At 38.4% G+C, this 25606-nt stretch overlaps 1 protein-coding gene across 1 annotated transcript in view; it reads right to left on the bottom strand.

Moving 5' to 3' along the window:
* Positions 1 to 25606, bottom strand: part of dachb (dachshund b) — a 93542-nt gene that overhangs the window by 12472 nt on the left and 55464 nt on the right. The window contains exons 2-6 of the mRNA XM_014989465.2: positions 22244 to 22359; positions 11274 to 11384; positions 4462 to 4683; positions 2091 to 2260; positions 1034 to 1139 (exon numbers count right to left, since the gene is read on the bottom strand). Coding sequence (XP_014844951.2) covers positions 1034 to 1139; positions 2091 to 2260; positions 4462 to 4683; positions 11274 to 11384; positions 22244 to 22359 — 725 coding nt within the window. The remainder of the gene's footprint in view (positions 1 to 1033; positions 1140 to 2090; positions 2261 to 4461; positions 4684 to 11273; positions 11385 to 22243; positions 22360 to 25606) is intronic.

Genomic DNA, 25606 nt, shown 5'->3' with positions numbered 1-25606 from the left:
CTTATAGACGGATAATAAATAATTTATAAATATGTTATCCGCTCAACCATGAACTCCATAAATCATTAATAACTGGTTGAAAAGGAGAATATATGTTAAAATTATGTTTACAAATGCTTATTATAATTACAGGGAAATCTGAAATGTTTGCATAACCACTTTTAATAAAATATAGGTGAACAGACTTGGCTCACTGTTTGGCAAGAAACTAGTACATTTTGTCTCCTTCTCACTCTTAAGTAATGCAAAATAAACTGTTATTACTGATTTATGAAGTGTTCAGAGATTAATTAATATAGCTATGAACTTTTTAATAGCCACCTTATTGTAAAGTGGTGCAACTGAATTTAATTGAATATTACTTACTAAAGATTTACTGCTGTACAATGGCTACTGGAAAAGAAGAGTGGATACCTGCATATTTGCGATTCATGTTCAGATTTTTTTATGGAACGTGACTCCTAATAATGAGATCTTCTAAAATATTCACAAGAAAACGCACTTTATGAAGCTGAAAGACAAATCAGCCAATTCTGGAGCGAAGGGTTCATATTTATGGTGATGAAGAATTTTGATTTATCATCAAAGGTGTCCATCTCAGTTATCTTGTCATAATTAGGAAGTTTTCAGACATTTTTTTTTTTTTTTTTTTTTACCAAATTCAGAACATTAAAACGGTGGAGTTTATCTCTAATTTTATTTGTCGGATCATTCAAATTAAAATTTAAGGATACTCTCAATGTTTTATTCTTACTTTATACTGCAAGTCCCATTAACCCAAACCCTTTACACAGATTCACAGATCAAGAGGCAACTTGAGGTTCGACGTCTTGAACATTTGTTGGGTAAAACTGGATTCAACCTCCCAATCCTTTGATTGACAGGCAGCTACTTCTCCACTGATCGACGGCATAAAAAAGCCTCTCATGGTTGCATTTGTCAGTGTTTAGCTAATGTACAAACATGCTGTGAAGACTAAAAAGTTCAATGTGAAATAGAGTGTGTGTGTGTGTGTGGGTGTGCGCGTGCGTACCCAGTCTTTCAGGCGAGCTGGAGGCCGAGCTGCTGGGCTGTGACTGCAGAGGAGTGTTGGTTTCATCAACAGATGGAGACAGAGAAGGGCTGTCACACACTCTTTCCTAAAAACACAGGAAGAGAAGCGTCACACACCAACAAGTTAGAGAAACAAAAAACCAAAAAGTTTTCCCTCAAATGTTTAGTTAGCGGGTCACAACAGGTATTCTGTAGAGGTTCAATGGTCATAATGTTCTGACTAATTGGTATGGAGGCTAAAAATATAAAGAAAATAATGGGACGATTAACTCACTGATGGGTTTTAATCTAACTAATCAACTAATTTTGGTTTTGTCTTGACAGACGTTCTCTCAGAATGTTCTACAAAGCAAACAAGTTTAATCTGTTGAGCTTTATTGATGATTACTGACAATATAAGCTTCCCAAGTTAAACGTAATACAAAAAAAGCCCAAAATTTGTGCTTAAAAAGCCATCTCGGGATGCTTTCACACCTGATTTACCAAAATTGAAACATTTGTTACATTTTCAGCTGATGTGGTTCACTTTCACACTGCTCTATGTCAAACAAACCAAACAATTTCAAAAACCAGTTCCCCTCCTCGCCTGTGGGGGCGCTGCACCAAGAGACGTGGAAGGAAATGACACAAAAACTTCTGAATGAGAGAATAACGCAACTTCATTCTTCACAAATTGTAAACAAAAATGAAGTGTCTGATTTTTGTGGTTGAAGGATTTAACTTTTGTCTTTGGTAAAAGACTGCGAAACATTTCTCCCATTGGTGTTAGACACATTGGTTTGTTTTGGATGGATTTACCCAGAATGCCCTGCGCTGAAGTCTTTTTCCAGTCTGCTTGGGATTCACATATGAACTTGAACTGCACCAAAGTTCATTTCAACCGAACCGAGACCGAGACTTATAGTTGGACCAGAGTTCGCATCAGAGTTCGATTGACCGTTCACACTTCCCCAAATGGACCGGACTTTCTCAACAAATGGACTGGAACTTGACTAAAACAGACCAATCTGCTCTGCGATCAGTTCTGCTGGTGTTACCTTGATGACAGGTGCGCGGTGAACGTGTGTGTGTATCTGCTGCGCGGCGGCGGCCATGTTTGCGATGGTGCTGAGGTGGTTCATCTGGGACATGGCCATGGCCACGGACGCAGGCGGCAGCCCCATGGGCAGCAGAGGGTGGGGCATCATCATGAATGGCAGGTCCAACCCTGAGACAAAAGCAGGAAGAGGAAGTTGTTACTCTTTTTAAACTGTGAAATCTTTATTGTTCTAACTTGATGCGAAATATAAAGTGATAGAACTTATTTTGGTTCAAAATCCATAATTTTGATGATTAAGATGCTGCGATGTGTCGTTAAAAGCTCCATGTGTCTGAATGAAATTCATTCTTAAAAGACTGGGCCAGAATTTCTGGTTCTGTTCCTGCTAATCTAGTGTAGTGGAGTTCTTTAATTATCAGAATAAAGTCAAAATATTACAAGTTTTAATATTACTACAATAAAGTTGTAATATTAGGAGAAAATTTGTGCAAACAGCTGTATATTTAAAAAAAACTGAGCTTCTCACGTCAGATCTTGATAACTTTATAGAAGCTTTTATCTTATTAAATCACTTTTTATTGTAATTTTTAAGACGTTCTGGTAAAGTTGTCTCTTTATTCTGCTAATATCACTATATTTTCATATTAAAACAATTTAAAATTTATTGTTTTTTCATACAACTCACAGAAGGAACGATAAGTGCCAATTTTTTAAAAATATTTTGTGTAATTTTGTTTATTTTTAGAAAAAAAAAAAAGACCAAGTCGAAACTGGTATGAACAAGAAAAAAAATACCAATTTAATTTTGGCCTTTTTTTATAACAGCTTCCATTTGTTTTGTTATGCATTTAATTTTGGCCAAAATAAAATAAATTTTAAAAAATTATTTAATTTTGGCCCTTTTGGTCCTCCATAGAAATGGTGTTTTTTTTGCCTTCGGTGAATACAATCACTTTCTTTTTACTCTGGTTATCTTTGGTTGATGTTAAAAACTGCCCGACAACATGAAACATTTAAGCTTTAACCTTTGACCTCGATGACCCTGTTGCCCTAAAAACAGTCCCCATTTTCAGAGTGGCTCTCCCGCTCCACGGACACACACACATATGGCAGCTTTCTTTGCAATGAAACAATAACACTGATTGCTGTTGTGATGACTGAAGTGATAGAATAATCAATGTGAGTGTTTGTCGCTTCCTGCTGCCCGGTGTGAGAGTACAAATGCATTACTTCTGCAGAAAGAAAGGGCCGAGTATCTGTTTGTTTGCCGGCCCATATGTGTGTGTGACCTGTGTGCGTGTGTGTGTGTGTGTGTAATGGTGGTGTTGATGAATTGAGTCATTTAGTAGAGTGTGTGCTGATTAATCCAAGCAGAGTGGTAATACAGGAGATGGGGACAGATTAAATGGCGTACATTAACAAATATTGCCATCTTTTAAACACACAGTGTGAATGCGCGTGTGTGTGCGTGTGTGTAAGCTTGGAGTGTTATCCAGGGTTTCTGCCGGTTTCACCAACTCAAATTTAAGACTCTTTAAGACCATTATGAATGAAATTTAAGACTTGTATCATGACAGAAATGTATAAAAGAAAATTGCGGGTTTTCATCATAGTGCCCAGCTTTTTTACCCAGAATGCACTTAGCCTCGTTAGGGCTGAACGATATAGCTGAAAAACAGATCACAATATAAGTCAATATGAATAATTATTGATTAGGGTTTTTGTTTTAAATATCTAAAATATCTGCCAAACTGGTGTTGTGACCTTTCCTGTTTTATCCACAGTTTCCTCTCTGCAATGTTGTTTTTATTTTTAAGCTGTTATGAGGCCCAGTGACAAAACCTTAAACTGCTGCTGCGCCAGTTACTCAACAGGCTGTTGCTAGGTAACAACAAGTAGCTCAGCTGGTTGTTGCTAGGTAATCATAGAGTGAGTGAGTTAGTTCATTCCACCAGTCTAGTTTAGCTAACCTACATCCCCCATAATGCTGTGCAGTTCTGGATTGGAGTTCATTGGAATTATTGAAAATTATACCTATTGATACTGATCCCATCACAATTTATATTGTTATTGACTTGCTGTCAAACCCTAAGCCTTGTGTGGGTCATGTGGCAAAGATGAACATCGTAGTAATTTACACTTCCCCAAGACAGACGCGAAAAAGCTAGCTGGCTAACTAGCTAGTGAGTAAGGGTTATTAGCAGCTTATTAGCGGTAGCTGTCTGCTTGTGACTCAAACTTTTGTCAGAGTAACATCTTACAAGAGTAAATATTCCTGCCACAAGAAAAGGCCGACTTAAATTTAATTTTCGACACATGAATGTAAGTCCTCTTAAGGACTTCCTGGTAATCACTGGATGAACACTCACTGTTGGCCAGTAGCTGCTGCTGCTGCTGCTGCTGGAGCTGCTGCTGACTGACGGCTCCCAAGGTGGACCCCCTCCCAGGACCTCCCGCTGCTCCTCCTCCTCCTCCTCCTGCTGCTCCTCCTCCCGCCGCCGGGGCGCCGCCGCCGCCTCCTCCTCCGCCGCTGTGGGCTCCAGCAGGGGGGCTGGTCAGGCGCTCTTTATCCCAGGAACACTCACTCCCTCCTGGGTAGAGGTGCACACATTTATATGCAATCAGTGATGAAGACTATGGCAGCCAGGACTCTCCTTCCTCACTTATAACCAGCATTAACTAGTATCCACACATTAACGCGTTTGTTTCCAGATGGCTGTATTAACCTAGTTGCAGCAATCCAAGGCAGTGAACAGGAAAAATGTCCCTCCAGGCTGGTTCAAGCCGACACCTGTGATTTATCCGCACTCATAACTAAAAACGCATCATTCAGGATGGTTTATGGGCAGCAATGTGCAGCCATATTCAATAAATTACAGTATATATTCTGATGAGGCTTGTTTGGCAGATTAAAAGGACATTTAAGAAGGTATTAAACACACTTTCCTGAAGCTGCAGTTTACTACTATTTTAATAATTTTACAGATTAATTTATTAATTAATTTATTAATCAGAGAATAAAAGTTAACTTTTTTAACTTTTTAAAATGAGAAATTCACCAACTTTTTTCTAGAACATTTCTGAAATCAATCTCAAACTTTTTGAGGTTTTCCTCACACATTTTCAGATTTTCAAGTTCAGAAATTTCCAAGTTTTTTCTACAAAATTTCTTAAAATAATCTAAAAATTTCTGAGTTAGAATTTTACTCCTTTTTTCCTTCCGACTGTCCCTCATACAGCGTTTCAAAATTAGAAATACATTAAGAGATGCAAAAACAACTCCATTTATTTCTAAAATTTTAAGGCCTAAAATGTAATTGGAAAGCTCAGCCCTTTTTGCTTGACTTAACATCGTTACAGGCTGATCTGTTTATTATTTTATGAATTAAACCATTAACAACTGGATAGCAAAAGGTGCTTAATAGAAGATTTTACTTAATTTCTTTTACAGAATTTGAATAAAGCTAATATATAGAGTTCTTCCTAGAATATATTTACACCCCTTATGGTTTTTTTCATATTAATTGCAAAATTATTACATTTTTTGTACAGTTTTGGCTTGATTAATTGATTAATGCTCTGACTGCTGTTTTAAAGTCTGTATACTGTACTTAGCAATCAATTTCAATAATCAGTTCATCACAATTAGGTCTATTAATCATTTCTGTCCTATACTTTTAACTAAGCCCACACTTTTATATTAGTTTCTGGAACTGGATGAAATTACATTTTCCTGACGCACTCGGAAGGAGTCGAAACAAAACCAATGAACTATTTGGAGTTTTAAAGATAAAAATATTTTCCACGGTTTCTGATTTAATCCTTTGAAATAGATCTGTAAGTCTTCAGTATTTAAATTATTTTGTTTTGAGATGATTAAGTCTTTTTAATTGGTACGTATTTTCTCCGTTCTTGCTGGGCAGATCGGAGAGCAAACAGACTGGAGGTAAATCAGTAACATTAACCGCCGCTTCCACTTTTTCCTCTACTTTAACGTTGGTCTCTGCACTTTTCGATTCTATTACTCATAATTGTGTTAGTCTCTTCCTGGACCATTTTTCAGATGTTCTCTCCAGAGAGAGGGAAGATGGTGTTTCCTGTAATTCATCACATGAGCTGAACCCGACCGGTTCTGCATGTCGGGTCGGTTCTGACCCAGCAGGTTGAGGCCAAACTTTGCACTTTAATACAACAGATTAGAGCAGATCTGGGGTTAAAGTTTCCTTAATGGACGGCAGGAAAACCAAACAACAATTACCAAAAAAACTTTATGGGATATAAAGACGTTTAAACACAAAATGTCTTTAAATGTTTGGATTTTTATGACTGCATGATGACAAAATTAGAAAAATTTAAAGTTATCCCTCCGGCTTACTAAAACGGAGGCAGACGTCTAATATCCACCAGGCAGAAAAAAAAATAAATAAATAAACAAACTAACTGAACTTTAATTGAAAACAACAGACGAGATTAGATATTTCTCCATAGGTTGTAAATACCGTAAAAAAGCTGCACACTTTGAAAGAAATTACCGTAAATACAAGAAAATGCGTAACCGCAAAAACATTTATTGAAATCTATTGATGGTTCTGATGGGAGATTTTGATTTGGGATCTGAATTATAGTCTGAACCTACTATAAAAAACCATCTTAAAAACACAAAAAACTGCTGATCTATTCCTGCTGTTTACGTTTCTACAGAAGATAAACAGCTAGAAATGTTTCTTTTTCACTTGGTTTTGAGTATTTTGTTGCAATTTTCAGTTTGAGCCACTAGATGGCTCCAAGCTGCGGAATATTAGAGCCATGCTAAGAAAATTATGAGACTAAACATCTACAACAATAAAGTTAAACTAATATGAGAATGAAGTTGAAATAACGCAGGAATAAAGTCATAGCATTACAAAAATTGTCATAAAAATCCAACTTTATTCTGTTAATATTTAACTTTTTCCTTTTCATATGTAATATTGACTTTAGTCTCACATTACTGCTACCTTACTCTCTCATTATTTCAACATTCTTGTAATATGATTTTATTCTCGTAATTTTCTTTTTTCTTAACACTCTGTTGCACCAGACACGAGATGAGAGAAAACAAAACCTCGTCTTTAATCGCGTTTAGGCTCTAAAACCAGTTGTTTTTACAGCAGGAAATCGAACAAAATCTAAACGTCATGAAAAAAAAACGTTTATTGTAGCTTTCCAGCATTTTAAACGCCCTGATTATTAACCAGCAGAGACAATTGATGTTTTAAGCGGAGTCAGATGAATTTATGACATTAATAAATTATTAAAAGCCTCCCACTGTGTCAGCTAACTCAGCCTGATTATTAACAATGACAACGTTCTGTTTGACTGGAAAATGTATTTAATGGCCGTCTCTCTTCACGCCGCTCGCTCTCTCTCCTCCTCTGTGTGATCCTGCCTCGCTCGCCCTCCACACCTCTGCCTCCGCTCCACTGTTCTCGCGCTCATCCATCTTCATCTCCCTCCATTAGTTTGAATTAGCGACCGTCTCTCTCTATTATTGCCTACTGAATTCCCTGCGCTCGGTGTGTGTGGACGACAGCTGGGCCTCATCGCTGCTGCCATTTACACCGGCGAAGAAAAGAAGAATAAACAGATGGGCAGATGTTCTCGCTCTTTCTCTGGCTCTTCTTTTTTTTTTTTTTGCTTGGCCTCTGTCACTTTTTGGTCTTTTCCACATCTTTTTTTTTTTTGTCTTTCAGTCTGGTGCACCTACATCTTGGAGCTTTTTCAGCGTAATGTTTGAATAATAAAGTTTGGGTATTATTGCAGTTTTCCTAATTTAGCAGAGCTACATTTAGTTGAAACTGGAAGAAATTCACCTGGTTAGAGGACCAAACACTGAGCTGATGGCTTCAACACGTTTTACTATTCATTCTTAGAAATTTGCTGAAATGCAACTTCTACGTCAAAGTCTCCTGTTGCAATAATCAATATATAAATAAATAATAATGAATTAAAACAAGTTCAATCATTTCCCTTTGCATCTCTTTTCTCTCTCTCTCTTAAAAGCAGGAGGATAAAAATCTTAAGTTTGGTACTTTGGTCTGAACTTTATTTGATAAACAGTTTTGTTTACAGACTTTTTAATTCATTTCTGTTTTGTTTATTGATTTTGGATACTTAAAATGTTAAATTTTCATTGAAATTTAAATTTATTGAGAATGCGTTCTTGCTTTACTATGCCATTAGTACCATTATATTACTGGAAAATGTTCTCAAACATTATTAGTATTGCAACAACTTGTAGGACAATTTATCGGCCAGCAAAAGTCGTTATCTTAACAGATCTAGATCTGTTCTAGAACCAGATATCTAGAATATCTGGACCTAGATGCGTTTTTATCTTCCAGCCTTCAGATACGTCCCGTTTCTGCACACCTGGGTCTGACGAGTGGAGAGCTAAAAGATGCTAACCAGTTGGCGAAACGAGGCATCCAGAGTTTGTGTGAAAACGACGTTTCTCCTGCTGTGGAAAACCAAACCGGTTCTTTGCTGTGATCTGCAGGACCAGAACCGGTTTACTTCTGCAAATTATAAACTAAAAACCCTTAAAGAACATTTAGTTGAGCTTTATAGTGGCCAGTGCAGATTTATTTAAGGGTTTAATGTTGAATAGTTGTGCATTAGGAGCCTTTGCTGTTTGTTTCCCACAGGAATCTGGAATAAAATCTCATTTATTTAACCAACAATTCAGTCTGTTTTCCCCATTCTTCCCCTTTTATCTTTTCTTTATCACGATTATTTGACTTTTATTTCTCAGATCCACCTAGTTTCACTCTCTTCCTCTTGTGACACCGAGACGGTTTCCGTCGACATGAAACTCGTTTTTTTCTCTCCATCTCTCCTGTCATTCATCCCTCGCTCCAATCTGTGTTTTCCTCATTTTTATTCTGTCACTGCGTGGCGAACAGGCCCGAGCCAAACGCCACAGCATCTTTTCTGTCTCTCCCCCCTTTTCCTCTCGCCCTAAATATCCCTTTCTCTCCCCCACCTCCTCCTGTGTCCTCCCTCGTTTTATTTTCTTTTTCATTTCATACGCTGGTTCCTCTCTTCTATTGTCCGCCACAGTTTCCCAGGCCGGTGTGAGTGTCTCGCACAAAGAAAACAAGGTCGGACAATGAAAGGGAGGCTCACCGCGAGCGCACAAAAATCACTCCGAATGAAAGAAAAGAAGACAGAAGGAGGCGTAGAAAAAAGAGAGCAGGAGGGAATAAATAAAAAACGACTTGGCGAAAGAATGAAATGACAGTAGAGAGGAAGAGTAACTCTATCAACCCATTTGCCAGGTCAGCTGAAGAAAAGGAGAAAACGGAGAAGAACCAGGGTGGAAACAAATGAAAGGATCGCTCCTTCCTTTATTTCCTTTCTGCTTTTTGTTTTTCGCTTCTTAAATAATTCAGAGAAACAAACAGAAGAGATTGAGTGTCCAAGTTTTATAGGTAACGTGTAAAAAAACGAGAACAGTTCAGACCTGAATGGAGTTTCATTTACTTTGACTTTACCAAACGGTTTTTGGTCCAGGCGTCGGGTAAAAACCCGAAATCTTCAAAAGGAACAAAAACGTTGCAGTTTGAATCATGGGAATCAGCAGAGAGGGAATCACAGACTTCTCGCACAACGAGAAGTCTGTCTGTCACAATCCAATCAGGAATTTGGAGAAGCTTCACCAGGAGGGACCAACGAATCCGAGAAATGGGCAGAAAAACCCGACTTTTCTGGGTTTACGGGAACCAGAACCGGACTGCTGCTCATTGATACACAGTCCTGTTTTCAGATGAAAATAAATTCTCCATTTCATTTGGAAATCGAGGTCCCATCACCTGGAGGAAGAGTAGAGAGGCTGACTGAAGTCTCCAGTCGGTATCGGTTTGGGTCGCCATGTCAGCTGCTGGTTCTGGTCCACCGGGTTTCCTGAAATCCTCAGTCAATGCAGCCGGACATTTCAGACTTCATGCTTCCATCTGCTGACACGTTTTCTACAGATGCTGATTTCATTTTCCAGCTGGACTTGGTTCCGACCCACACTGCTAACAGTACCACCAGCCGGTCCATTCACCATGGTGATCCTGGTCCTGATTGGCCAGCAAACTGGCCTGACCTTTAACCCATAGAGACTCTACTGGCTGTTGTGAAGAGAAGAGTCAGATGACCTGAAGGCAACTTTCAATCCAATCTGGGCTTCCAGAACCTCAGCAGAACCAGGCCGATCGCATAAAATATAAACTTTTATTGATTAGATTCATTTTCTGAGACACTGAATTTTGGGTTCTTGTCTGTGAGCCAAAACTACAAGTAATAAAGGTTTAAATATGTCACTAATTAATCTATATAATAATAACTAAACCTACAGAGCTTATTCAACAAATCTCCTTCTGGACATTATTTTATTTTTTAGGGTTTTCTGGGTCTAATATAAAAACATAAAAAACTAGAATAAGATGCAACTACAGATGAATTTAAATCTTGATTATTATTGTCATTTTTTCTGCCTGGGCCCCAAAGTTTGGGAATCGCTGCTTCATGACGCGTCGAGTCAGAGGCAACGAGCAAAATAAAGAGTCAAAATGAAATCAAGCAACTGAATTTAGAGAACAAGAAGGAGACGAACACTTCAAATATTCAGACTTCCTTCTGGTTTCTTTACACTTGATTGACATGCAAGTCAAAGTCTACTTCATATGTACCAGACATACAAGAAATCAATATAATTTTTCTCAAAAAACAAGAAAAGCAGACCAATTTAAAGAAGTTGTGCTGACGAAGTCCTTGTTATCCAGAGAACACAGTAAACCAGATGTTTCCCAGGCTAGTTCCAGGGTTATTACAAGCTCCTTTCTTCTTCCATTCCTCCAGTTTCTCAAGTTGCTGATACGGTTAGTTTTGTTCATTTTGCTGATGCGAACACAAACTAACAGTGTGAAGGCCTGATAAGGTGGGTGTAGAGTTCATTACAGCGCACAGAAAGAACAAACGGCCTTAAAAAGTTTAACTCGTCTCCAGGGGTTTCTCTAGATTATTGCTAATGTTCACACAAAACTTCCACAGTGTCCCCATATTTGGACTCCTCTCCTGAGTCAGACTGAGAGAAGCAACTTTACTCATCGTTTCCCAGCATGCCTGTGTTAGCGTTAGCGTTAGCGTGCAGCACCTGTGTTGGAGTGCAGGTCGTCGTTGTCGGACTCGTTGCCGTTCTGGAGACTCATCATCATCTTCATCTTCTGCAGCTTCTGGAGCTCTGCCATGGCGGCCGCGGTCAGTCCTTAAACACACACACACACACACCACTACTGTTAGTCATCTGGTTGTGAGTACAGTCAGCTGATTTGAAACCCATCAACTCTAATGTTCCTCACAGCGAGCCAATCACAAACCAGCAGTCTAGCCACGGCCTGCTGTTACCCAGGATGCCTTTCTGCACACGCAGTGACGGTCAAGACGGGTCGATGTCAAACCCTCTTTTCAACGCGAGTGCTTAGAGCAGTTTTAGACACCTCAGGCCTGGTGTACATTAACTCACACACAGCTACACACACATGTACACGCAGTCTTTTGTAAGGAACAAGATCCTCGGCTCTGTGCGCTGACCTGGAACTGACTTCTATACACAACAACCAGCAGAGTGAGAGAGATGACCCTCTGTCTGTGTGTGTGTGTGCGAGTGCGTGCAGGGTAGCTTTTGCATTGTGCTGAGTGCTTTTATGTTTAAATGTGTGTGTGTGTGTGAGAGAGAGAAAGAGAGAGAGAGGGGTATGCATTCATGCTTATCTCTGCATACTTTCGTGTGTGTGTGTGTGTGTGTGTGTGTGTTTAGGTCAGTTGGTTTTGCCCCGGTCACGCTTGACGGCCTCGCAGGAATGTCCATTACACACTGTACAGTTGTCTGTAAGCTATAAAGAAAACAAGGTAGAGGGGAGAGAGGGATGGAGGGAGGAGGAGTTTGAAATTTAATTTGAAGCAGAATGGATGGATTGATGGAAGGTTGACTGGATGGATGGATGAGTGAGGTATGAAGGGCAGAGCTGTGCGCAGGTTAATCTAACCTAGACAAAGTGATACATATAGCCACATTTTCCGCTGACTGATGCAGAGTAGAAGTGCATCTCTTATAAATATGTGTATACATCCACTTTTTCACTGAAATGTTAAAGGCACCGACTTTGATCCAATGATATAAAACATGGAAATAAAATAAGTTCTTTACTACACGTGTTGTGTGAACTAATAACGTTTTAGGGCTGTTTGTAATTTAGGATAAAAGACTTAAGTTGCTTTGACGAAAACAAACATTTTCTTTCAAATGCAGTAGAAAGCCCAGCATAAATAATTTTGTTTTAGGTGTTAAGGTGCAGTTAGTCAGCGTGGGGCGCAGCGCGGCTCACCGCCTCGTCACCGGCGTATCGCACTCATGTCATGCTATGTATCACAATAATGTTCAAAAATAGTTCTGCAACTCACCCTGAGAAACTTTCTACCGGTACCTTCAGGCTTTCTTTCTACTGACCCGATCTTAAGCCATTTATCCAATATTAATTTCAAACACAATCCTTTGGTAAGCTAACAGTAACGTCACACTGTGAGCTCACATCATGGCAAACATCAAGCCACCAAAACCTGAGAAACCTAAAGAAGTCATGATGGGCAATGTCTGGAAAGTGTTTCTACGAAGACTTCCAGTTGTTGTGGCTTGAAGGTCATTGGTGTCAAGCACTGCGGCATTGATCATCCATTGGTGGTCACAGGCAAACTTAAGAAGGAAGCATTTTTTGGCTCTAGGGACTGTAGTAACTTTTGTGATCGCAAAGGTCTTTGACAAAAACTTTGAGTCGGCCTCAAAGAAGTTGGAAACACCTGCAGAGTAGCAGACCAGGCTGGTGATGGGAGATTGTTTCAACTATGAATGATCACGAGTCTCACCACCGGGGGGAAACGGTACTTCAGGGTGAGCAGTGTTCGATGAAGTAGACTTTTGGAAAATACATTTTTATGACATCTCTTAAAAAGACGTGGATTTTCAGCTGACAATACATTATAAGTGAACGCAGCAGCAGCTGCTGAAAACATGCAACAAGGTCTTCAAGTTGAAGTTTAGGAGTTTGAAGTTTAAGAGAGAGAGTACTTAGGAACAGAAGAAGAAAATGAAGTCCCTGTGTGGGGTCAAAACTGTATTTACAGATTGATTACTGCTCTGAAGAACACCTTGACCCTCCAACACACTTCATGTGTAGAGATACATAGATAAACACACACACACACCAGCACACACACATGCTCAATCAAGTACACACAGATTCGGACACAGAGTCAGAACGCCCGCTTCGCCTCAGTGCAACCAGGAGTCGATCAATATTGAGGGCAGAGCCACAATGCTGTTCTCCATCATGACTATCAAACACACACACACACACACACACACTGCTCTGCTTCTCTTTCTGTCTCAGATCGATGGCTGTCCGCTGTGTCCACGGTTACCGAGCATCGACCCCCGTCGTAAATGGCGACCACGGAACCTGGGGAATTAGTGTGTGATTGATTGACAGACTGCTTCAAAGACACCAGCACCATATAGACCTCTCTCTCTCTCTCTGTGTGTGTGTGTGTGTGGGGAGAGAATATATATTTTCCTGTGTACCTGGGAGAGTGTGTGTGTGTGTCAGTGTTCCCCTGTGGCCTGTCTGCACCTCATTTACCCATCTGTTTTTCCGTTCCTGTGCATCATAATGCTTTTCGAAGGGCGGATAGAGGAAAGAAGAAGTCGTAAGAGGGAGAAAATAAAAAGACGCATTACACAAATTGAGAAGAAAAGCAGTGAGTCATCATCATAAAACAGAAAACATTAGAATCTAAACTTTGCTGTGACTGACTTTGGCTTTGATGCACTAATCTGCAGCATCTTCATGACTTTTATTTCAGCCATGTTTCCTCGGGTTGGGCTGCAATATGGTATTTAAATACACAGGGCTATCCAAAAAAAGCAAGCAATATGGGATCCAGAGCAACATTATCATTAAAAACTGATGAAAAGTTTATTTTTGGAGATGTACAGTTTGGCATTAACCCATAAGCTACAAAACTCCAGAATATGTTACTGCAGTTAAAACTCTTGCCAACTGAAAGAAAACGATCACAGAGATGCTTTGATTCTCTGACATTAAATAAATGTTACAAGAACACCTCAGGTTCAGCTGGAAAGTTTGACTTATAGACGGATTTCTGATGAAACGTCGTAACGTTATCTCTCCATGTCCACAAACACAAGCAGCCACATTAATACTATTTTCAAATGAGAGTAAAGAAGGTTTTCACCTCATAGGAGAAGAAAAAGGAACTGTTTAAAAAGAATAAAAAGATTTCTCGACCAGAAAACCAATGTCCTTGTAATTCTTGAGAAATAAGTTACCCATATAGGAAAAACAAAAGAATCTCTCCTCATTGTACTTCTTAACAAATGTCATTGTTTTACAAAGCTTTGCAAATATTTGGATGGGATGTAGACCTTTGCAGACAGCTCAAGAAGACCCTGGTTAGGGGTATTATGCTCAAGGGCAAGTCTACTTTAACTTTTAGATTCATCTCAACGCACCTGAATCAAATAAATGGTTCATTTGCAGGAATCTGTTCAACTTGACTGAATGCTGAAGAGGAAATTAAGCCATTTGATTCCAGCAACACCTAATATCTGAAAGACTCCGGCTTTTGAGAAATGGGGTTTGAACCCCTGACCTTGTGAAAGATCAGGGGTTCAAGGGGGTCAAATCCAAACACACAGTGTTTGGATTTGACCAGAGTGAACTTCAAGGTGTCACATTAAAGGTTAAGAACATTTTGAGAGCCTAACTATTTCTCTTTTGCTTAGTTTATGTTGTTCTATTGTGGGATTTCAAAGAACAGCAGACACTTGTGTTTATAAGAAAAGCTTAACTGGTGACTAAAAAACTGTAAGTGACCCAACTCCAGTACTAGAAAATCATCCGTTTTCCAGAAACCTTGGTTCACTCTTGATGTCACTGGAAGAACCAATAAATTTTACCGGTCCAACGATGACTGAAGATGATGATAAATGGAAAATCAAGAAATCTATAAAATCAGTAAAATTATAACTTTGTGGTTGTTATTTGGCAGAGTAGGCCGGTATATTGATATGTTTCGTAGCGTGGATGGTGAGGTATAAAAGTATTACAAAAAAATCTACTTCAAACCATCTCTAGTGTGGACAAGGTCTGAGTTGAGTGGAAACAGAAAATCCACACTTCAAGCTCTGCTGTTTAAAATAAACTTCAGAATTGGTCAGTTAGCTTAACATGCATCTGTTCCTCTTAGCCAGACACTTGAAACCTGTTTTTTATGTTAGTTGGTACCTGGACAGGTGAAGAAGTCTTCAACATGATGCAAAGAGTTAGCTTTCTGTACCATCAATCTGCAGCTCCTTTTTCTGCTTCATGGCCTAAAAGCCAAGTCAAACTTTGGCAAGATAAAACCAACTCAGACGTCCTCTCTGCACACTCCCTTCAGACGCTCTTTCATGGCTCCATATTTGTTAGCGATCTTCAAGACCTCTGAACCCCCTACTGAGCTTGCGAGAAACCCTCCCCATTTGCCAGTGACTGTAAATATTTAATTGACTGCACCTACATTTCTGAAGGAGTGCTCTAAGAGACGGAGTGACACTTTGAATAAAACAAAACAGGGAAACGGAGGAATTGCTCTTTGTGTTCTGGATTTAGAAACACACGTCTGGATGTTTTTTTTGTTTGTTTTGCTTCCTTTTTATTCTTGCGAGCACTTAGGAGCGCCAATTTACAAATGCAGTAGATTGCTCTTGTGCTGAGTCAAAGAGATTTCAGCTCAGCACTCTGGCACTTAGATCGCCCATCTTCAGCTTTCACCGACTGTCCAAGACGCCCATTTGAAGCCATTCTGCACCAGCCATTTTGGGCTATTTCTAATAAACTCAGTGACTTTAAAGTAATTGTATCTGCACGTTCTTTGGCTCTCGGGTGTTATTGCATAAGTAAACTACTCCAGAGGCATTACAGCTGGTTATTAAGGATCAATCACGAAACCTCTCCTTAAGATTTATATACAGGATTTGTTACAGGAAACTCTAAGGAAATTGAATTAGATAATAAATAAATGGGGGAGGAGATATCTTGAACAACATCTGCATTCAAAACTTAACACGTTTCACTTTTATTGCTTTACAATGCAAACCCAACATAAACCTCATTTCTACTGCTTGACAGAAACGATCCTTTCCTGATGTTTCTGCCTTATGAAGTAGAATGATGTTACATTGTTACTTTAAATGGTTGTTTCTGTTTAAACGCATGAACTCTACATTTTGCAATTACTTGCTTAAACACACTGAAAAAAAAGACAAAGTACAACACCAAGTAAGGAGCTTAAAAAATATTTGACTCAGGCGTTATAGGGTTAGCTAGCAGATCAGACCAGAATATGTGAGCTAATTAATTATCGAATAGGAGCTTTTCTTCATTTTAAATTTATCATAAATTCCTGAAGACTTTTGAGAGTTTCTTATTTTTAAGACGTTTTAAAAACAATCTTTAATCGGCTTTAATTTCTACCCTCATTTACCTTTTGATCGACTCTTTACACCAACAAAATTGTATCATAAATTGTTTTGCAGGGTTGTAGCAGGAAGTCACTTTGTTCATACTGGACTTGATTTTTCCTTCATATAATTTATCAATTATAAGTTTATTTGAAAATCCTATAAACGAAATTCTCGAGGAGTTCAGTTTTTTAGTCACTGAGAAAGTAAAAGTCATGCTTCAGCTGAACTTTTAAATATGTACACTGCAAAAATACTAAATATTACCAAGTAGTTTTGGTCTGGTTTCTAGGGGAAGAAGCTTAGTACACATGAAATGAGACAAAACTAACTTAAAAATCGCTTTTCAGCAAGATATAGAGGTTTGTTTTAACTAAATAATGCCGTAATTTTTATGAAAAAGGTCCAGTTCCATTGGCAGATTATTTCACTTCCAACAAGATATTTTTCCCATGTTTCTAATTAAATAATCTGCAATTGGATCTAGAGATTGTCATCAGTATTAAGGAATACTTTACTTAAGATCCTATATCTTGCTGAGAAGTTACTTGTAAGTTAGTTTTCTCATTTTTCAAGTGTACTAAGATATTTGCACTACAAAAACCAAAACTACTTGGTAATATGTTGTGTTTTTGCAGTGTAAGTCATGTAAAGTATCTGATGTTTGTGTCAACATCCAACCAACAAACATCTGCCGTGGCGAAGATTCATAAAAACATGATAATTATAATTTAAATGCATTTCAAAGTAAACATTTCCAGACTGCACCAGTGGGGGGCGCTTGCTGCTAAATGCCTCGAGTTTAGCGTTTCTTGGGGAAAGCAGCACAAAGTGATGCAGGAGGAGGAGGATGAGGAGGAAGATGAAAAAGACTTGATGTGACTCCAGAGCTCCCCGGCCTTCCTCCTCTTCCTCGTCTTCATCTCATTCTCTGCAGGTGCGCCGCAGAGTCCTCACACCCGGGTTTCCTTTCAGGAAGAGGCTGAACGCTTTTCAGGAGTGTGTGTGTGTGCGCGTGTGTGTGTCTGTGTTTGAGTCTCCAAAATATGAAGTTAGAGGCGATAAATGAAAATAAATATGCGTTTATGTTCCAGCGGTCTGTGCAGGTGTGTGTGTGTGGTGTGTGTGTGTGTGTGTGTGTGTTGGAGGACAAGGCGAAGCATTGAGCTGTTTCTGAAGTGAATTAACAAGTCAAATGAGTGCCGCATCACCCTGCATAGGTTACCACACACACACACACACACTAACACACTCCCACGCTTATCATCACAGCGTCTTTGTTGAGGAAGATGAGGCCAATTAAACTGATATCACTCTCTTGTTGTTGTCTAAAGCCTCTCTGATCTTTGTGTTCTATCCTTTTTACTTTTCCCAACCTTCCTCCGTTTTTTTGTTCATATAAATGTCTCTCTTCACCTCCTTTTTGCAGTTTTTCACATCTACGATGGTCTTATTTAATTTTGTTTTCTTCCATCTTGAACTTTCTTGGTCCTCTGCTCCAGTCCTTCCTCCTTCCTCCGTGTTTTTTCTTTCTAACGGTGTGATAAATGTCCATCTGCGATCGGCCGATGCCCCCCATCGACGTGGCGCCCGCGAGGTCGTAAACAACAGCCCGTCTCCCCCGGCAACGTGGCGTCTCCATGGACGCGGGGCCGCTAAGACGACCGACTCTGCGTGTGTGCGGCCGAGGCGGAATGCGACATCCGACGACTGCCAAGTGTGTGTGTGTGTGTGTGTGGTTGTTATATATGTAGTGTGTGTGTGAAGGCTAATGAGCGATCATAAGTGAGCAAATGTTTTCTCTGGGTTCCACTAATGCTCAACAAACACACACACACTTATAGATCAGGTATGTGTGTGTGTGTGTGTGTGTGATTAGTATGCCACAGTGAGCTGTGTCCATATGTCACCAAACACAAGCATGTTTTATTTATCCCGGAGAGAAAGAAGGGGAGAAGGAGGCCAACAGTCACTGTCAAGGGGATGGAAGGAGGGATGGAGGGAAGGAGGGATGGATGGACGGACGGACAGATGGATGGATGGATGGATGGATGGATGAAAACTGGCAGGATGGGAGGAAAAACAGATTAGAGAGGTGAGAAGATGGAGGGAAGTTTGGAGAATGTCTCCATTAAAGAAGTGATGGTGATGTAGAAGGAGATGGAAGTTAGAGGATACAGGGCCGATCAAAGCATTTTTGGGGCCCCAAACAGACTTTCATTTGGGGCCACCCATAACAAAATGTCAAAACCAGCTAGCATACTTAAAATGATTAGCATAATTTCCAATTAGTTTACATTGTTAACATTACTGGAATAGCAAATAAAATAAAATGTATTTAAGTTTGCCATTTTATTTTAACCATTTTACAGTAACATCAGCTGATAAACATTAAATTTACAGTTAAGTTCAATGTGTTAAAGCAGGAAGAAATTAACCATTATTTGTGAAAAAGCTATGGAAATAATCTAGAAATAGTTTTTCCATGGGTAAAACCATTTAATTCGAATTATTTGATGTTTACATGATGTTGGTTTCAAACTAATAACATCTGAACTGAGACTTCAGAGCTTTACAGTGAGGAAGATCTGACAATAATTCAGAGCTTGAACTCTAAAATCTGGTCACCAAATTTCATTTTTTCTCACAAAACTATGAGTTTTTTTCTCGTAATATTCCGACTTTATTTTGGTAATTTTATGAGTTTATTCTCATATTATTTAGACTTTATTCTCTTAATATGATTTTCTGTCCTTCCACTTTATTCTTGTATTACTTTGACATACTATTGTTATTTTCGGAACATGATGACTTTATTCTCGCAATATTAAAACTTTTTCAGTGATATTTTTTTGGCAATATTAAGACTTAATTCTTGTAGTAATTTGACTGTCGTTATTTTAGTAACACAATGACATTATTCTCAGATTCTACGGCTTAATTCTTGAAACTGAATGTTTTTCTCTAATCCGGGCCCAACACTTCATCATATGTCCAAACTATTCATTTAGTATAGTTTAATAAAAAATTGTTTTTTTAGGTGTGGGAAACTAATTGTCTATATTATTAGATCAATAGAGGAAAAAGCAGCAGAAAAAAAAACAAAAGTGAAAGTAAAATAGCAGATAAAAAGAGGATACTGAGAAAAACTGAAACAAAAATGAAAGTGTAAGATTAATAGTAGAAAAAAACAAACTGAGATGAATGAAGGCAAAAATAGAGGAGAAGTGAAAGAGGGATGAAGTCTGGGCAGGTAAACAAAAGTCGCTAAATATCCAAAAAAGGTCAAAGGTTATAAGACAGAAGATGAGATTTGGGGATTAGGAGGAAAAACAAGAAGAAAAGAGGAGAAGAAAGATAAAAGTTAAGAGATGAATTAAAAAACAGCAGAAAAAGAAAACTGATGGAAGTATGGAGCAGCTTTGGGACGTCTGAAGAGTCGGGACGATGAGAAGAGGAAGAAATGAAAGAAAAAAGGAGCGACGGAGAGAAAAAACTGGCAAGAAAGAAAGATTAAAAAGTGACAAGATTGAGAAAATGAAGAAAACAAGATGATGGAGACGTTTTCAGTTAAAGGGAAAAAGAAAGGATGGAAAAGAAAGTTAAGATGAAGAGAGAATTGGGAAAATTACAGATTAAAACAGATTAAGAAGAAACAAGAGTAAAAGTTGAGATTAAGAAAAACTTCAACATGGAGAAGGATAAAGGAGAGAAAAAACAAAACAAGATGAGAAAAAGTAGATTGAGAAGAGACAAACAATATGAAATTATTGAGAAAAGTGAGAATAGGAAAGATGGATTGTTGCTAAAAGAGAGCAAGAAGGACAACAGGATAGAAAAAGAAGGAGGAAAACAAAGAAGAGAGGGAATAAATAATAAAATATGTTCCAAGGAATAAACGGAGGAAAAGATGAAGGTAAAACATTAAGATAAAACGAAATAAGACGGAGGTGAAGCGATAAAAAATAAGATGATAAATGAAAATATTTAGTCAAAAATAAATTATAGATTAAAATGAGAACAAATACAAAGAAAAACAGTTAAAGGAAAGACGAGAGAAAAAGGAGGAGGGAATCTGCAAGAAGAAGAAAAACAGGAAATTATGAAACGAGACGAGCAGTTCAAGAAAGGAAGAATAATAAAGACAGAAAGAGGGAAGAAGGGATGACTAACATCAGGAGGAAGAGAAGAAGGTGAGTAAAGATGGGAGGAAGGGACAGGAGGAGTAAAGGAGGTGGGAGGGATGGACAGATGGAGGAGTGGGACCCCAGAGACGTGTCATTCATCACACCACCCTGCAATCTGCACTCCTTCACCCTCCTTCTCTTCCCCTCATCCATCCATCCATCCGTCCGTTTGTTCCTCCGTTCATGCGACTGTCACAGTTCTAGTCTTTCTCTCTTTCTTTTCCTCCATCTTTCTCCCAGGACTTTGGCAGTCATTTTTAGGTTTCGTTATCTCCTCCGGCGACATCCCTCCATCCCTCTCTCCATCCTCCCCTCCGGTCTCTCGGCTCCTCCCGCCATTTTCACTTTCTGTGTCAGCGAGAGCAAAACGACGACAACAAACAGGACCGGATCCTTGAAAGAGGAAGATGAACCCAAACGAGAAGAAACTGATCAAACTATGAAGAACAGGCGAGTTAGAGAGGAAATGAAATATAAACCAAGACAAAACAGGAGAAACTACAACAAGAGAGACGATGTGGGAAATATCTGAAGTGGAGTTCTTTAAAGTTTAGAACCACCACGGAAATTAACAATAAAAACTATTAGAAACAAGAAGTTTGGGGCATTTTGTTCCAGTTTTCATCACAACACAAACAATTTCTGTTTCTTTGTTTTCTTTTCACATTATTTGTTGTATTAAACATTCGTACCATCAGCAAATCACATCCAAGATTACGGCTGGGCAATCAATCAATCAATAACAAAACATATCCTTTCAGACAAATTATCAATAGAAAATACATCTATTATCAGTAATTTCACTGAACACCAATCCAGAACCGCACAGCATTCTGGGAGATGTAGGCAGAGGAAAGACCTAAGCTAAGTTGGTGGAATCAACTGACTCTCTCACTCTTTGGTTACCTAGCAACTCTCTCACTCTTTGGTTGCCTGGCAACGACCTGTTGAGTAACTGCCACAGTAGCAGCTTCAAGCTTCTTAACTGCTTAGAAATAAAAAACGTTGTGGAATAAAAACTGTGAATAAAACAGGAAAGGTCATGTCACCAGTTTGGCAGTATCTCAGATAATTAAAACATTAAAAAACTAATCAATAACTATCAATAGATTGATATGAAACACCTATACTGTGATACGTTTTTCAGCCGTATTGTCCAGCCCAGATCACACGTGTACATCTGTGCAAGCAAAGAGTTACGAGAACACGTTTTATTTTTTATTTTTAAAACATGAAACTGGTCCCTAATGCTGTGGAGCGCCTCCTGTCTGCGGACAGTTAGGATTTCCTAGTCAAGAAAACCGACTCCACCGGGGGCGCCACAGAGACAGGAAGAGAGGACATGGACACGTCTCTTACCGGTGTGGGACAGCAGGTTGGGGGACAGCAGGCCGGGGAGCCCCGGGTGCAGCAGCCGGGGGCTTTCCTGCATCCTGGCGCCGGAGCATCGCTTGGGAGGACGGCCGGGGCGAGAGCTGCAGGGGAGAGACGCACATCACTTAATTACTATTCATGACCTACAGGGAGGAGAACACGGCTGGAAGGACGAAACTCGATGCAGAATAAAAGAATTAGAATCATTTTTCACTCAGGATTTAGAATAATATGTTTCATGTTAAGGAAAATAATTGCTTTAATTGTCAAAATTAGAAATGTTCAGATCATTTAGCATCATCCAACCACCGCAAACAGATATTGGAAAGTATCTTATTGAACAGCTCTTATTTCTGATTATTTAACTGATCAACTATTTAGTGATTAATCGATTAATCGGATTAATCGATTATACATTCTGCAAATTTTTAAACTAACCTCGAGTCTTTTTTGCGTTATTTGAAATACATTATAAGAAAATCAACATTTTAGTGAATTTGTACTGAGTGAAGCTGAAACTTTACCACTTGAGAAGTTTTGGGTAAAACCTGTTCACAGACAAAGGTGTATCTATTTTAAATCCAAAATGTGTGTATATATTTTTAACAGTTTTGACTAAATATCTGTTCTTAGTGTGTTGTTCTTTTAGGAAATGAGTCTCTGTTGACGATTAATTGCTTATTAAATAAGGTGACGATTATTTTAATAATCGATTAATCACGATTAATTCGATTAATCGTTTCAGCCCTGGTCTGATTTAACGCCAAGAGCTACATTTATCTTAATATTACCCTAAATAATAAAAACCACATTGTTTTTCTGTACAACTTGCAGCTTGTTTCCAGGTTTGTGAACAACTTGGCTCGGAGATTAGCGCTCTGATCTGAATGTCACCAGGAAACGATAACAGCTGGACGCTCCAGCAGACACCGCAGGTCACTCGGACTTAATCAAATCACAAACTGTCGCCCAACAGCAGCTCAGGAGCACTTTTTGCTGAAGCTTGCATGATTTGCACATAAAAACGCCCCTGAAGACGTGTGGGGAGTTTCTCAACAGAAATATCATCTCAACTTTAACAAAAAATGGTTAAAAAAAAAGAAAACGGCCACACTAATTACCAAACAACTCAGTTCCTCACTATTAAAAATGTAAAGAAAGGTCATAGTAATGTTATTAAAAAGTTAGATTAGCAAATAAACCAGAAATCTGAATCACAGTAGCACCTAAACGCCGTCAAGAAATTTATTTTATTTTGTCATGAAATATAAACCGTTTAATTACTTTCTGCCTTGTTGCGACAACTCAGCACACTGCAAAAACACAACATGTTACCAAGTATTTTGTCCAGTTTCTACTGCAAATATCTTAGTACACTTGAAATAAGATAAAACTAATTTATACATATTTCTTCAAGATATAGGAGCTTGTTTTAAGTAAATTAATTTTGATGAAAGTTCCACTAGTAGATAAATTCATGAATGACAAAATATGTTCCCATGTTTCCAGTAAAATAATTTGCCAGTTTAACTTTACTTACCTAAAACAACATCAGTTTGTTTTTTTTTTACTGAAAAGTTATAAGTTAGTTTCTTTCTTATTTCAAGTGAACTAAGACATTTGCACTAGAAATTAGACCGAAATACTTGGTAAGAATTTGTGTTTTTTTCAGTTTCGATCTAAAGATTCAACATTATTCAAAGGTTTAACATGTACATCAACATCACATGGAGGCAACAGCTGATAACAATAAAGTCCTGCAAAAAATAGTGAGGGGAACTAAAACGGTCACTGTAGTACCCCTTCTCATGGATATAAACTTAAACTAAATTAACATTTTAAGGTTTACTGCCAAAAAGATATATAAATAAAGGACATAAAACAATCAAATGCAGTTTTTATTTATGGTATAAATGCTTTTATCTGCTTTTAACCTAAGTGGTCAAATGTAAAACCTCTGAGATGCATGTTAAAAAACACAAGACACACTATTTTTTAATTTGGATCCAAATTTCAAAAGATTATCTGAGAAACTTTGACACATAAAGCAATTTGTACAAGAATAAAATATGTAACCTTATAAATACACAGGAATTCATGTTCTGCATGTATATGAAGCTGAATAAACACACAGCCTTTCATCCTGTCTCCAAAACACACACACACACACACACACACACACACACACACACACACACACACACACAATAAGCTACTCTATTATTCATGTGCACGTAGGCATAAATAACCACAGTCAAACACTGTATTACAGTAACTGCACACATGCAATTTAACATAAAGGGAGGCACACACACATACACACACTGGAGGTGCGCATGCAGGCCAACTCTCTGCAGGGTGGCTAAGTAACAGATGGCCATCCAAAGTCATTTACACCTAGAGAGGGGAAAAAAATAAAACCTGTATATGGCAAAAGCCCACAGTGTCACCGCATGAGAACAGAAATGAAGAGAGGAAATAATGTACGGGCAGCAAGTTAAATTAGGGCATAAAATAATAATCTTGAGAGGACTTCTGCTGGACTCATTTGGACTGTCCTCTGGTTGCATCTTTAAATTATTTCAGACTTTAAAAACATGGGCTGTGTTTTTAGATTTATTTCTGTTTGTCAAACTCAATCTGAATGTTCCAGAATGCATCGATTAAACCGATTAAACTGTTACAATATCAATAAATTGCTGTTTCGGCGTTTAATAATAGTTTCTTAAAATTAAATATTATTGAGCATCTTTTCACACCGGTCAGTCCATACAGTGTTTTCTCATTGTTTTGCATTTTTTGCTTTGTTTTTGGTGCTAATTTTGAAGTATTTGTAAGAAATTTCTACAATATTTGTGCTAATTTACGATGTTAAATGTAACTTTTTATTAATCGCCGTATTGATCACGGACTGTAACTTGACATCAAGGAAGGCTGAGGCACCAGCAGTCACTTAAACCCAATGTTTTTTTATACCAATTTTGAGAAAAAAAAAATCAGTAATATCTGAGAAAAATATAATCTTTTGATTTTGTGTGAATTTTGCTGATTTGTTAAAAAGTGGAGGGACTTCCTGAGGCCATTTGGAGTCTGGATACAATCTGCAGGGTTTGCTTAGACATGAACGTTTCTCCTTATCTGCATATAAACTGATTCATTTTGAAATTAAATTTTAGCTGGAATGAAAGTATTTTTGTCTAGTTTCTAGTGGAAATGCCTAACAATAGTTGAAATAAGACAAAATGAGCTTACAAGTAACTTTTCAGCAAGATGTCGGAGCTTCTTTAAGCAATAATCCCTTAATATTGATATAAAAATGATTATATGGGGAAAATGTCTTGTTACAAG

The sequence above is a fragment of the Poecilia mexicana genome, unplaced genomic scaffold (genome assembly GCF_051168715.1).
Source record: "Poecilia mexicana isolate PSO_F unplaced genomic scaffold, ASM5116871v1 scaffold_18, whole genome shotgun sequence".
NCBI classification, from domain to species: domain Eukaryota; kingdom Metazoa; phylum Chordata; class Actinopteri; order Cyprinodontiformes; family Poeciliidae; genus Poecilia; species Poecilia mexicana.
The sequence above is the reverse complement of the archived record's forward strand: the minus strand, read 5'-3'. Positions and strand labels throughout refer to the sequence as shown.